The 13,767-nt window shown below is 40.1% G+C and overlaps 1 protein-coding gene across 2 annotated transcripts in view; it reads right to left on the bottom strand.

Moving 5' to 3' along the window:
* The window catches only part of samd12 (sterile alpha motif domain containing 12), a 126,425-nt gene that overhangs the window by 86,116 nt on the left and 26,542 nt on the right, over positions 1-13,767 (bottom strand). For both annotated transcript variants that reach the window (XM_006794469.2, XM_035909355.2), the window contains exons 2-3: positions 12,429-12,637; positions 1,845-1,974 (exon numbers count right to left, since the gene is read on the bottom strand). In XM_006794469.2, the coding sequence (XP_006794532.2) occupies positions 1,845-1,974; positions 12,429-12,637 (339 nt within the window). The remainder of the gene's footprint in view (positions 1-1,844; positions 1,975-12,428; positions 12,638-13,767) is intronic.

Below are 13,767 nucleotides of genomic sequence, written 5' to 3'. Positions count from 1 at the left end.
TGGCTTGGCCTGTTTTAATTGGGCTCTGTTAATTAATGCTCAATGTGAAGACAAACTGAATTACTTGCAGGTTTTGCGCATGTCATTATCTCCTAATTGTGCCAGTGTGAATGTGTATGTGTGTGCGTGCGTGTGTGTACAATATGCGCATGAGTTTTCATTTGGTTAACCCTTTCCACACCTGTTAGAGCCCGCAAACATTATTACACCTTAATAACAATCACAGGTCATTAAGTTAATACACTATTAGGAAGCTAGGTTCCAGGGTTTTATTAACTGGGAGACTAAAAGTGTAATTAATTTACAGACTAACTGGATGCACTAGAAATGTTAGGCACACAGAGGTGTTTAATCTTAAAGTTAGATTAATTTTTCCGTATTCAGATATGGACCTCATGAGAAATTTCAAATGAGTGGATGGATAAGCGCTCTAACTGCATGATTAAGAGTGTTTTCAGAGGCAGGCCCTTTAAATCGTCCTTTTATATTTGCCTTGTAAGTCATCTGAATCGGCAAATATTTTATTTAGCACACGAGCTCCGAATCAGTCCACAGAAACCAGAAGCTAATGTTTCACAAGTGACTCGTCAATACATCACTTTTAGCTTTTACCTTGAGTGAAAAGAAAACAAAATGAAATCTGCTGAAATGCCTTCGCTTGCAATGGATTTAAAAAAAAAACAACAAAAAACGCAGCAGTGGTTCAGCAAGCGTGCAATGAACTGCTGGATCTCTCAGACCTCTATGCTGGTGATGAGATATATCTGCAACTTGAGCTGCAAAGCGGCGAGATTCATATTTTCAGGCCATTAAACAGAAGATGCTAAATCTCAAAATCCTCTGTGCAGACGTATAACAGAACAAATGCATCAACGGGTGAAACGGGAGCGTGAGTCATTACACCACTCATCATGACCACCAAGTGATTTATCCTGCCAGCCAGTCACTGAGTCGAGGAGGTCCTCGACAGCAACAAATAAACATATTAATGCGATCGTTCGTGCTCTGAGAGGTAGAGAGCGCGGCAATTAGCGCTCGTCTGTTGCCACGCGGGCTGGAGTGTCGTTAGGTCAGAGTGACCTTGAGTAGCCTCGTTAGGAAGATGATTGACGTGGCCGGCTGTTTTCGGCGGGAACGCTGAAAGTGGGAAGCGAGGGATGTAGGCCGGGTGGCAGGTGGCAGACAGTGGGTGCAGAGAGCACCTGGGATGTTATGAATGAGATCTGGTTTTGTCAAGAGCAGATGTGATAAATGTACCAGTTTCATGAGCTTGACTCCAAAGAGAGATATTCAGTGATTTAACGTTGTGATATTTGCTGCATAGTGATCAATATTATGCTACTTGCACTTTAGCACTTTTTCAGGAGCAAAACAGATTTGCTTTGTTTTTTCTTACTTTCTTTAATTAGTTAGCAAAGATCTGACAAAGGTGGCTGCAAATATATCTAAACTCTTCACACATGCATGTCGCACCTTTTCTAAACAAGCCGGTAATAAAAAATTGGAGTTTACCGGGCAGGAAATGCTAAATCTTTAAATTCTATAGTTAGCTTAACCTCTGTGATTGCACAGAGCTCTCAGGAAGTGAGTATCTCAGAAGTGCGCTTATTTAATTACTGATATCATATGGAAACATGTTTGTAATGTTACGTTAAAAGCCGCCACTATGAGTTCGGCTAAACTGTTAATATAGCGGATATAGCAGTTCAGTATCTATACATCCATTTCGTCTTATCCTATTGATCATGAATGTGAATGGAAAAAAAATCAACCAGGTTTTAAAAGAGCAACAAGCTACTAGAAACCTCCTCAAATCAAGCCACTGTACAGGTGCCAAAAACTACCTGTGATGTCGTGCTGTTTGAACGAATCACTGTAGATCTGGTGCTGATTGGGACAGTGTTTCTTCAGCCATTTGCACACGTCCTGTTGGGTCCACAGGGCCACTGGCTTGGACAGCTTCACATATCCTGTCTGTATAAGATACAAACATAATAATAAAAAAATAAGAGCTCCTTATTTTAAAAGCTTTTTACGCAGTCATCATTTCTAACCATTAATAAACCCTGATCATGACGTTTATGGACTACCGCTTACTTTTTTTGGTCAAATCGTTTGATCTAGAAGATGCAGGTAAAATACTGTTATGTGTCAGTGTTTTCCATTATTTTGACCTGGTGGGATCATGCCACTTTCACTTCTTAACTGTATTTTAGTGTATCTGAATCTTTACAGGCTGCTTTGTGACATTTTCCCTTCTGCATCAGTGATCAATGACAAATAAGTGATTTTTTTACACTATAACTCCAGAAAAATGTTTAAAAAGACAGTCATGAAATCTACAGCTGGGAGCTCAGCACAAAGTAAAATATTTAAGCTTGAATTACACACACTGTTATGTATGAATTAAACATATGTTCTCGACATATGTTCACATTGTACAGCTCAGAGAAACGTATCGCTTGCGTTAAAGTTAAACACTAAATGGATCATTTTTCCTCAACAACAAAAAAAATCTGTATCTAAACACACACACACAAAAAATGGTGACTAATTGAGAAAGGTGGTGTTAATTTGTGCAAATCAATTCTGTGAGGGGAAAAATGAGAAACACAAAGGGATCAAAAACATGGACTCGAAATAAGAGGCTAGAAGATGAACACCTTGTCATGTCGTCTCTTTACATGTGCGGAAATTTGGCCCCTGAATTATAACAGGAAGCTTAGAGGATAACTTTAAGTTTTCTATTTTGATTATTTGCTTTAACGCCTGATAAGCACGTTCATCAAAATTACAGATGTCAAGAATGCATGCAAGCTCTGAGCGCTGCAAATGCACCAAACCAGCATAAGAATATTTCCACACAAGCGGTAGACCAGCCAACATCAACACCACCAAATGTCTCTGCACATATTGAACATATGTTATTCTGTTTATATCTTATTATTTATTGTGATTTGCTAGGCTTTCTTTAAGCGCCGATGTGGGACAGTACCACACTTTCATTGTACTACGTGTAATGGCAATGAAGAGTTAAACTATTAGTGCACTTTTGATGGAAATTAAAAGTATGCCCCTTCAATTTTCCTGTTAGTTTTCTTATTGACTGACTTTTGCTGTATGCTGGGAAGTCTTGCAGTGTTTTATTCTTTCTGTATGGGCATCTGAAATTAAAAAAAGAATAAACTAGACCATAAGAAAGACAGATATCATACTGTAAAAGCACAAGAGGACCAACACTTACTTATCCAGGGCCAATAGTATCCAAAACCTATAATATTGTAGTTGTAGCCAGTTTTGACAGAGAACTATGAACGAGTGCATGCATACACTTCTCTGTTTTGCATTGCAGTCTTGCTGCAAGACACCCTTCTTATTTAAACACACTACTTCAACAGCGGGCTATGCAGTAGACTGCCAGCGGATTGCTCTTGAAGTTGCTGGCAATGGATTTGATTTTGATTGAGGGGGCTACTAAAATTACAAACACAGAGAGGTGATTAAAATTTCACATCCACTCCCCTCCACTTCAGCCTGCTCTCTGGCTGCCGTGTGGTGCGGCATAGCAATGGAAGCCCCCTCTTTCCTCCACCCAAAGAAAGCAGAGCAGCAGGTACTGGCAGCATTTCTCCCGGCTTGTGCCTTCTCGCTCCTTCTTTCTATCCCATCTCATCTCTCCCCCACGTTCAATCTCACGCAGGCCCTGTCAGATCTATCGCGTTGTCTTTCTCACTTCTTCTCCCCGCATATTGTAGCCCTCGTCTCTCCCATCGCCCTTCTCTCACCTGGTTCTTATTATATGGTGCTACCTCATTCTTGCCTTTTCGGTGTCTTTTCACCGCTCCTTCCCACTCATCCACTCTCATCCCTGAGAGAAAGAGAAATTGAGGGATGTGTACATGCTGATTTGGGCATATGGTCTGTATCCCCTGTAGGTAGGCGAAGTGACAGACAGCCAAAGAAAGCAGGTAGGTATGTACGCAGAAAGGCGAGGCCGCCTCTCTTAATACGATTGCTTGGCAGCCTGCAAAGGATAGGTGTAGAAACTGCAGAGAGGGGAGGGTGTGGTATTACAGGAAGAAACCACATTAACCATTAAACACAGCTCAACTCAATGCTAATTAACCCCGACTATAAGCCTGAGGCGACAAAAGAGAGAGGGAGGCCAGGATGCCAGAAGAGTGAAGGATGGAGAAGAAAAGAAGCGAGAGAGAGAGAGGAGTGTGTGTGTGTGTGTGTGTGTGTGTGTGTGTGTGTGTGTGTGTGTGTGTGTGTGTGTGTGTGTTTTGAAAGCATGTGAGAAAGTAGAGTGTAGAAAAGGAGGAAAAAGAAAAAAGAGAGGAGGCTGGGAGTGTGAAGGATGGCCGGACTGACAGATGATCCAGAGGAATGAAAAGCAAAAAGCCTGGTGCTCCATGGTAGACTCAGCAGAGTTTGACACAGGAGACTCTCTCATTTTCCATGAACCCATTTGTGAGTCAATGGCCATCTGTGTTTTACATTCTGCACTGATTTAGCCCATAGCTGTGTTCCCTGGGCCTGTACAATAGGTGAGCCGGTGCCTTTCTGCCTGCCAGCCAGCCTGCAGAGCCAAAGGGCGGAGAGAAAACAGAACAGAAGAAAACAAGAGTACAATCATGCTCAAAGAGCCGTGTTCAAGAGACTCCAGGCCAATTAGAGTTTTGAGTGACAGCGCAGGGGTGAGAGAGGAAGCCCGCTTTATTTCTAAGTGGAATACGTCTGGGAATGAGCACACAAAGACGCACGCATTCATCCACATGTGCAGCCCGCTCGCACAAACGCGTTCGCACCGGAAGGAACGCACATAAATGCAATGCATGCGCGCGCGCGCGCGGCACATTTATATGACCGCCATCTGTGCCGACATGCGTACAGTGTTGTGATGTCCTTGGATTTAATTGATATCTGAAAGCCCAGTAGAGCTTCCAGTATTCTTCACGTTACCTTAGCAACAGAGCAAGGACAACCTCAAAAATTAAAAGACGAGAAATAAAGCCTTTTGGGGGGGACGCACAACCCTAACATAAACCAGAGTCTGCAATAAACATACATTTCCAGTCACACTGGAAAAAAACAACTATTACATACATAATGAAGCATGTAATCCCACTAACGCTGATAAGCATTTAAAGATCCAATATGAATGCACTCAGCTAAATTAATCAAGAGGCAATCACATGGCCCCTCTGTGAGGACAGTATTGGAATACAAAAAAGAGCTGGGAATTAAAAAGCGCTGAAAAGCATTCCAGAGACAAACACCATGTGACTGAGAGAGTGAATTTGGCAGTGGTGTTGTACGGCAATAATTGTTTCTTAGGAGAACTGCAAACCCCCCTCCTCCCCGTGCCGCGGTATTCATTTTGCCTCCAAGATTGTCGGGCTGATTGCAGGGTCAAATGGCTTTTCACTCAATTAAAAATGTTAACTACAGCAGCAATTAACTCATGTAAGGACATTGTCTTGTCAATAATTTGAATTTAGTGCTAAACTGACCACAAGGAGCTTATGAAGTGAAACAGATTTATTAGTTCGTCTGAGTTTTGCTTACTTACCAGAAATAACTCAAATTCAACCTCGGCTCTGGATATTTCCCTGGACAATATAAAGTGGCAGAGTTCATTTATTGAGCAAATGCATACAAGGGCAGAACAAATACTCGATAGCTATTTGATAGCAAAGTGCTGTTCCTTTTATTTAAAACCGGTGTCTAGCCTTCATTAGGCGCAGCGGTGTTTGTTGAATAAATCGTAGCTGATTCCTTTTTGTCCTAAACAGGTATGAAAAAAAATGGAAGTAATGTTCACACAGTACCAAAAGTTGCGTGTAAAAGTCAGCGTTTCTTAATATTTTGCTTCTAAACAGCCAGACTTTGTTGTTTTGTTGTCTTTAGGTTTTCTGAAGGTCTTTCAAAGTATTTTTTTGGACATTGGCTGCTTTTGCACTGATTTTCCAGCCTTTGTACTTGATCATTTTTAAAGGAATGGTTTTCTCTTTTCTTTGCTAAGCCACTTAACAGACCTATGAATCACTCAGGCATAAAAATGGCACTTTACTCAAGGGATGAACCAGTGTTGACACAAAACAGATAAGACAACTAAGCAAAAACACAATTTTAACTATTGTAACAGCAGACAAAAAACCAAAAAACCAAAACACAATTTCTGACAGGCATATTGAATTTGTGATAACAATTCCCAGAGAGCTATTGGGGGTTTTTTTCTATGTGAAGTGACTGGCCTAGGTAAACAGTATCTGAAAGTCGTGTCCTTTTGCACATTACTATAAATGTAGGGCACAAAATCAGAATCATGTAATTTTAGAGAGTTTTTCAGTTGTTTTGTTTTGTATAAATGCTTATTTAATGTGCTAGCAATTCACTTCAAATAAATAACTATGACAACTAGAAGATTGAAAAAAAAAAACAATTCCCACACTGGCTCATAAACTTTTATAGACAATACAAGGTCCTGACAGCCAATCCGAACTTATTTTCATAAAATTATGGACGCTTCAAGTAGAAAGAAGAGAGCCTGTTATCAGTGCTCATTTCAAAAGTCACCAACACACCACAGTCACACCTTCACACATTCATTCAAACAGAGGTTTATTCTGTGCCTTTAAGAGCTTTCTAACTATTATACACAGACTCACAAACTCTGATGATTGATTGCACAGTATCAGCAAAATACTGAATTTAGCATTCAGTATTTTGCCCAAGGACATGCAACATGCCGACTGGAGGAGCTAGAGAATGATCTTTCAATTGGTGGATGATTAACTCCTGAACCATTCATGGTGGTGCATGAGTGCACACGGAAACCTTGAACTACTGTGAAAACACCATTAATGCTATCCAGACATCTTTTTTTCAGGAAAAGGCTTTGCTTATTTTAGCAAGATGATGGAAACCTACGACAACTGGGATAGGATACCCTATAACCCCCAACTGGACAATAGATGGGTGGATGAATTAAGCTAAATATATGATAAACTAGGTCCTAAAATGTTAAACACTGCTGATTGTACACCGGTAAAGGGCGGGAAAATGTATTTAATTATCAAAACTACTGAAATGCTTAAAGTGTTAAAAATGGATCAGGATGCAAGACAGTGGTTCTTTTAAATGTGCTGCTGACATAAATTTCAACGTGAGTGTAAACAAGTCAACATTAAAACCACTGTCTATAATACTGTGTGCAGTATTTATTTATTTATTTTAAACGGCCCTGCCAGGGGTAGTTTGCATCTCAGCAACAACAAGTGGTCCGAGTAAAAACCAAATGAATGCCAGAAATTGAATTTCCCAAGCAGAAAATTGCATTGTAATAAAATTATTGGTGTTAGTCACATGGCTAATCAGTGTATATTAAAAGAAAAAAACTCATTAGTTTCAACATTTCGATTGTTTTTTTATTTTTACTTTCAATTAAATCTAGAGATTAAATCAACTGCAAACTTGCAAAATTGTATTTTGGTTTTTATTCTAGACAGCATTACAGCTTATTTGGAAACACTGTTATAGCTAAATATACCAATACACTCACAGCTTCTCTAAAACGCAATCCTGTATTTACATAAGGTCTTAAAACAAAGTGCTACCACATTATATCTCATTCTTTGTATAAGTTATAATTTTAGATCCAACTTCTAACCCTAAATCTAATCCTGATTTTACCTTTTAATTCCATCCCTCAGTTCTCAACAGCAGCGGGAAAACTGAAAGGTCGTATTAGACGCTTCCTTCTTCCTCCATCCTGAACTTCCTTATGTTACACGAGTCACATTCCCTGTTATATACTACCCTCTAGTGTCACCACTAAACACTGCCTCCGCGTTTAACTGCAGACTGACGGAGAAGCACTAAGAAGAGCAAGGCAGCTGCCATTAATGTCATGTTGACTGAGTGAATGGGTGTCTGAGACACGGAGCCCTGTGTCGCCTGCCCTATCTCCACTGCACAGCTAATTAACAGCTCTGGCATGTTCTCTCTCTCGCTTTCTTTTCTTTCTGCCTCGCTCCATTTCTCTCGGCAAGAGCTGGCAGGAGATGAAAATTCCCTGTATTAATTAATCTGTTACATACAGGAATTGGGATAAAACCGTGATACGGGTGCGTGTATGTGTGAGTGGACAGGGTAGAGAGGAGTCCAGAGAGCTGTGGATAGCCGACAGAATAACACGCTGTGCTGGGAAAATTAATAAGCCTTAATAAGGAGCCTCTGTTTGAAATTGGATTTACAGGCGATGCCAACTTTACTCAGGCACATCAAAGAAAGTACACCAGATCCCTTCAGAGCACCTGACCTTGGGATTCAGCGGGGTCCATAAAGCATAGCAGGGCGTGTTAACACCAAACAAGATATATTCACCTTGGGCTTCATATTGATTACGACTGAGATGAGGTTATTTGCTATGGATGTTATAGCTATCCACAGAGTCTAAATGGCTGTTTTATGCTTCATGTTTAATCTATGGCTGAGCCTTGACTCGATTATAAATCCGAGCAGGCGCATGATTCAACTTTAATCCAATATTTAAAAATTAACGCTGCTGATGTGATGAACTGAAATGACCTGCTGTATGCTGTTCCACAGAATGGCACAAAGGTCCGGATTTATTATGTCTTCACATTTATTCAGTGCTAATTGATGGATCGTTAAAACAGGTACTTACACTCCACATGAAAAATGAGATGAATGAGCCCTAGCATCAAACTCTCCCTCTTAGTCAGCAATCCTGACAAAATGTTGAGTTTCTCACCTGAAAAGCCGACGAAGCTTGGCAACGTTTCTCTTCTATCAACTGAAATGTGTTTGTAGGGCTGAAAAAGCACTCGAATGTGGCACCGGGAAGTTTCAGTTAAACAGGATTTAGATTTCTCGGGGCGAGGTATCAATCACGAGTGCTGTGTTGACTCTAGAATTAATACAGACTCTCAGTTTCCTCTGCGTGGCTGCTGTTATTTAACAGCCAACAACATTTGATTAGAATTTCTATTTGCAAGATATATAGTCCCTGGACTCATATGCATATACACGGACAAGCCAAAACATTACGACTGCTCACAGATGTAGTGAATAACTTTGATTATACAATGATGCATTTCAAGGTCTGGGATTAATTAGACTATAACTGAACATTTGGCTGTTAAAGCTGCGCAAATGGGCAGCAGTAAAGAACTAAGTGACTGGCAAGGGTGAAGTTGCAGCCAGATGACTGGACGGGAACATATCTGAAAGAGCAACACTTATCAAGTGGCCCAGTTTGGCACTGTTGAGTACAAACTCGCAGTGGTCTGAGGAGAGATAAGGCATGAACTGATGGCAAGATGTTTTAACTGTTCCCAGATAAACTTGAGAGGCTTGATGCACCCCGGGCAGCAACATTTGATGGTGCAACACTCCACACGGCCCCCTCAATGGTCTTGTCTTGATGGGTCCATTGACTTGGCACCACACAAAGACCAACAAGCAAATGAGTTGAGACATTGTAATGAAGGGACATGACAATCAGGGAGTGCTGAAGAGAAATCTAAGGGGAAAATACTGTAACAGAGGAGGCAAGGAGCCAAACAACAGTGTAACCCGGGAACATATGAGCCACTGACGCCTGCTCGCAGCACAAATGTTGTTGTTAAGATTGCTGTAAAGATGTAAGAAAGTGTACTTTTCTTGGCTTTTCACCCATAATACTATTAAATATAGCATTAGTATAACACTCTGGAGGGATCAGCTAAAGACATTGATGCTAAGGTGCTCAAACCTTATTTTGCAGCAAATAAACATCAAATTTTTTAAGTATCACAGTACAGGATTTGGTTGCCGTTTCTATGCTCTGTGCTTTTAAGATGATCACCTACTGCACATATAACTGCCAGGAGGCATTCCCTAGATGACAGCCGAGTGGTGAGAGTTTCACTTATGAGGACTTTGACATGAGGGAACGGGAGGTTTTGAAGCATCACCGTGATTTAGACTTGGTAGTGCACGCATATTTATGAAATCAAAAATAATATGCCGAGCCATACAGAATGTGAAAGGATGTGGTCATATAATAGCACACATATGTAATATTCATTGAAGTTGAACACCATTTAATTAACCTCAAATCCTGTAAGTACTGATAAATACTATCTGTCCTGTGTCTCCAAAGCTTGATAGTACAGATTACTATGAGACATAATTAAACTCTTTCTAGACTAGTCTACTTAGATTTTTCCAAAGATAGGAGATATTAAATCCAGCACACAGGGACATGTGACATTGAGGCTGAAAGTTGTCAAATAATTTCTGCAACTTTCTGTTTGCACTAATTCAACCAGGCCAGGCTGCAGGTCTGGTATTTCAAAGAGGTTTACACAGAAGCTGGTGTCGGACTCAAAGTACTTTAATCTTCTTTCATTGTCGTAACTGATCATCAGCAAAGAAAAAGAGCATATGGCGGTTTGCATACTTTGGAAGTAAACGCTCCTCTCCCAATCAGTCTATTTCTGGAGAGGAAACAACTTATGAGTTTTCACTGCTGTTGATGGGTCCTTTCATCTATTATCAGGGACACCAAGGAAAACAACAGCTTGTCTGTCACTGCTTATTCCACATTAAAGTTATTGTTGGTGCTTACAAGGTGGACAGAAACACAAGGGGTTACTTTATCTACATGACTGGCATACTATTTTGTGCGTGGAAAGCAAAAGGATGTCTGCCTTCCACATAATGTGACAACAAATACCATCAATGTATCTTCAAATAAGAGTAATAAGTGCAGTTATATCGCCACAGTGCAGTTAAACATGCTTTGTGAATTCCTTGTGAGATCTGACAACTTGTGCTACAGTGTTTCGAGTGCTATACTTTTGTTTAGATACAGTGGAGCATTTCATTAACTTGGTTTAGCCTGTTAGCATTCCAGCATTTGCTAATTAGCACTTAAGAAAACACAGTAATTACACTTTTATCTAAAACAAAGCAGCTAATTTGAGGGGTCACAAGTGTAAATCTAATACTAAGACTTTCATCATTTCAGTTTTTAGTGCGCTCGAGGTGGCCTATATTTATTTTGGGAAAAACAAAAGAATTCATTCAACTATTTGGACCTGAAGCTTGCTGTCAAGCCAGAATGTAGAGCAAACCTGTTTGCAGCTAATCAGCCATAAAGCAATAAAAACTGAAATAACAGTCACCCCCAAAGCAGGTTTTATTTCCAGGTTTATTGTTTATTTTACTCTAGATTTGATTGATTTACAACATTATGCTGAAAGGAAAAAAGATCAGAAAATAGCGGCTGAGACCATAACTGGGCAAAATGTTTAAGTTTTAGTCAAATGAGGATTAGGGTCCTTTTTCTCATAGACTTCTATACAGTCACACTTTCATTGTGCCCATGCTGGCTTTTAAAATAAATATATATTTATGACACACTGAGAGCTTATATCCAACTTTTACGCACAGTCTGTGGACTTGATGGATTTTTCAAAGGCATTAAAAACCTTTTGAAAATTTCACAGTTAAAGATCAAACTACAACTCCCTTGACAAATGCAAAGAGACATTCTTTTTTAAAATGTACCTAGCAGCCCTGAATTTTTCAAAACACTACTCATCAAAAGACATTAAACAGTCTTTACCCCCCAAATAATATAAAAGATAATACATGTAACAGTTCAGTGTATTTAGTATTTACTAGAAACTGGTCATTCAGCATGCTGCCACCTGCAATACTCACACAGTACCGTCACCCAAATCATCCCAGTAGTGAGAAAACACTCCCCCTGACTATTTCAATTCTAAACTCATGTGTCTAACTCACAGACTTAATGGACAAATATGTAATATAAATATTAGCCATCAATCATTAGCCATAGAAAACACTATGAAGACACTATGGCAACAGTCCCCAACCCCCGGGTCACGGACTGGTACCAGTGAGTCGTTTGGTTCCGGGCTGTGAAATTTATGGTTTTCAGGGGTTTTTTTATCGTTAACTCAGTTTCCCTGGGTCTTTTCCCGTGTTGTAGTTGTGTGTTTTCAAAGAAATATTTACACGTTACCATAGTGACCAGAGAGTATTAAGGGACAGAGAGGAGGATGTTACACTCAATTTGTTGGTCATTGTAGGAGGATGCTGCCAATAAAGTTAGGCAATTACATAGTGAATTCACATTTATTATTATATTTAAAAAATACCACTGCCCTATGGCACTATGGAGACACAGAGAGTACAGATTTGCAAAGAAAAAGAGGAGTTGGAGTTGTTATATGCTTGAAATAACAGGAGATTAAATAATTAATAATTGGAAAATTAAAAATTGAAAACCAAAACCAATACGCCAATGCTCTCTGGATTAAAAGAAAAATACTTCTGTTGTGTTGACTACTGTGCTGTGATAGATGTGGCAGAACAACTCTTACCCGGGTCAGCTCAGACTCTGAGACAGATCGGTGTGGCGGGGAGCGCCGCTGGTACCTAGGAGGGCTGACATCCTGATAGCTTGGGCTGTCGTCATCCAGCAGGACAGACCCCACGTCCACAGACTCTTCCTCTTCCTCCAGCTGTGACGTCATATTCTCCTGGCACATCTGGTGGTCGATGCCATTCTGGCTCAGGTTGCAGTGAACAGCTGAGTGTGTCAGAGGGCAAACATTTCCAAGTGATTAGCAAAGGGTAACAGCAGACATTTGCCATAAATAGGACGAAAGTGTAGTATTGCAATTTTAACTGGAGGTGCTTTGCATTACATTTGAATCACTTAGGTTCAGGTATGTACTCTAGTTAATAAATTAAGATTGCAGTTTTCTATAAATGGGCCTTTCAATGCTTGTGTAGTACACAAGAGTACTACATAATGTAATAGTATAACATCTTTTTTTAATGGTCTCTTTTTACAGTTCTCTTAAATGCTAGATTATTAGATTTCCTGGTGAAATTCCAAACTGTGAGCAACACATGTTGAATAACCCAGTCCTCACACACTTCAGAAATTCCACAAGATGGCAGCAGAGAGTGACTTATGGTGAGTAAGCCATTGAAAGTCTCAGTAGTTCATTGTAATGCAACCTGTCTCCTACTACCAGACAGTTCTTAATACAGTGGACTGTTTGCAGACAGTTATCCAAAATCTGTATTAGAGCATAAATGATAACAGCAAAGTTTCAGGAAAAAGCTAAGTGTTATCTATTATTCACTAACATCAGAGAGACAAGTCCCAGAATGATTCTACATGATGAGAACAACCCAAATGTAAGGCACAAAAATATCTTCTGCAAACAAGAAGACGAGCAAGTTATGCAGGAGATGATCTGCCCCCACAGAGATAATCTGGAATTTACGTAAACAGGCAGAAATCCACAGAAGAACCATGGCAAGTTCTCCAAAAAGACAACTTAACTGAAAACTGTGAAAAAGCACAACAGCAAAGGAGTTGTCTTATACATCAGCAATTTAGTTTTTCTATCCTTAATGTAATGACCCTTCTATAAATCTCATACTCTTAAAAGTAAAGAAGACAAAGAGAATTTTGTTAGTGTGGAACTACCAGCAAAACCAGCATTCAGGCATCCGTAAATTGAAAATTCCAACAAGTTCAGGCAGGCTACAAAGTCGAGCTCAGCTGCCGACCTGGCAGATCAGATGATATCAATGCCAGCACAGATCAGCTAGTCTCTCAGCAAACTGGCACATCTCATTACGTGTGTGCTATTGAATCTTCTGTAGCCTGCCAACAGTTTCTGTAACAACTGCAAGCCGCTC

Source organism: Neolamprologus brichardi, chromosome 22 (genome assembly GCF_056152115.1).
Source record: "Neolamprologus brichardi isolate AB-2024 chromosome 22, ASM5615211v1, whole genome shotgun sequence".
Classification (NCBI taxonomy): domain Eukaryota; kingdom Metazoa; phylum Chordata; class Actinopteri; order Cichliformes; family Cichlidae; genus Neolamprologus; species Neolamprologus brichardi.
This window is presented reverse-complemented; position numbering and strand designations above follow the sequence as displayed.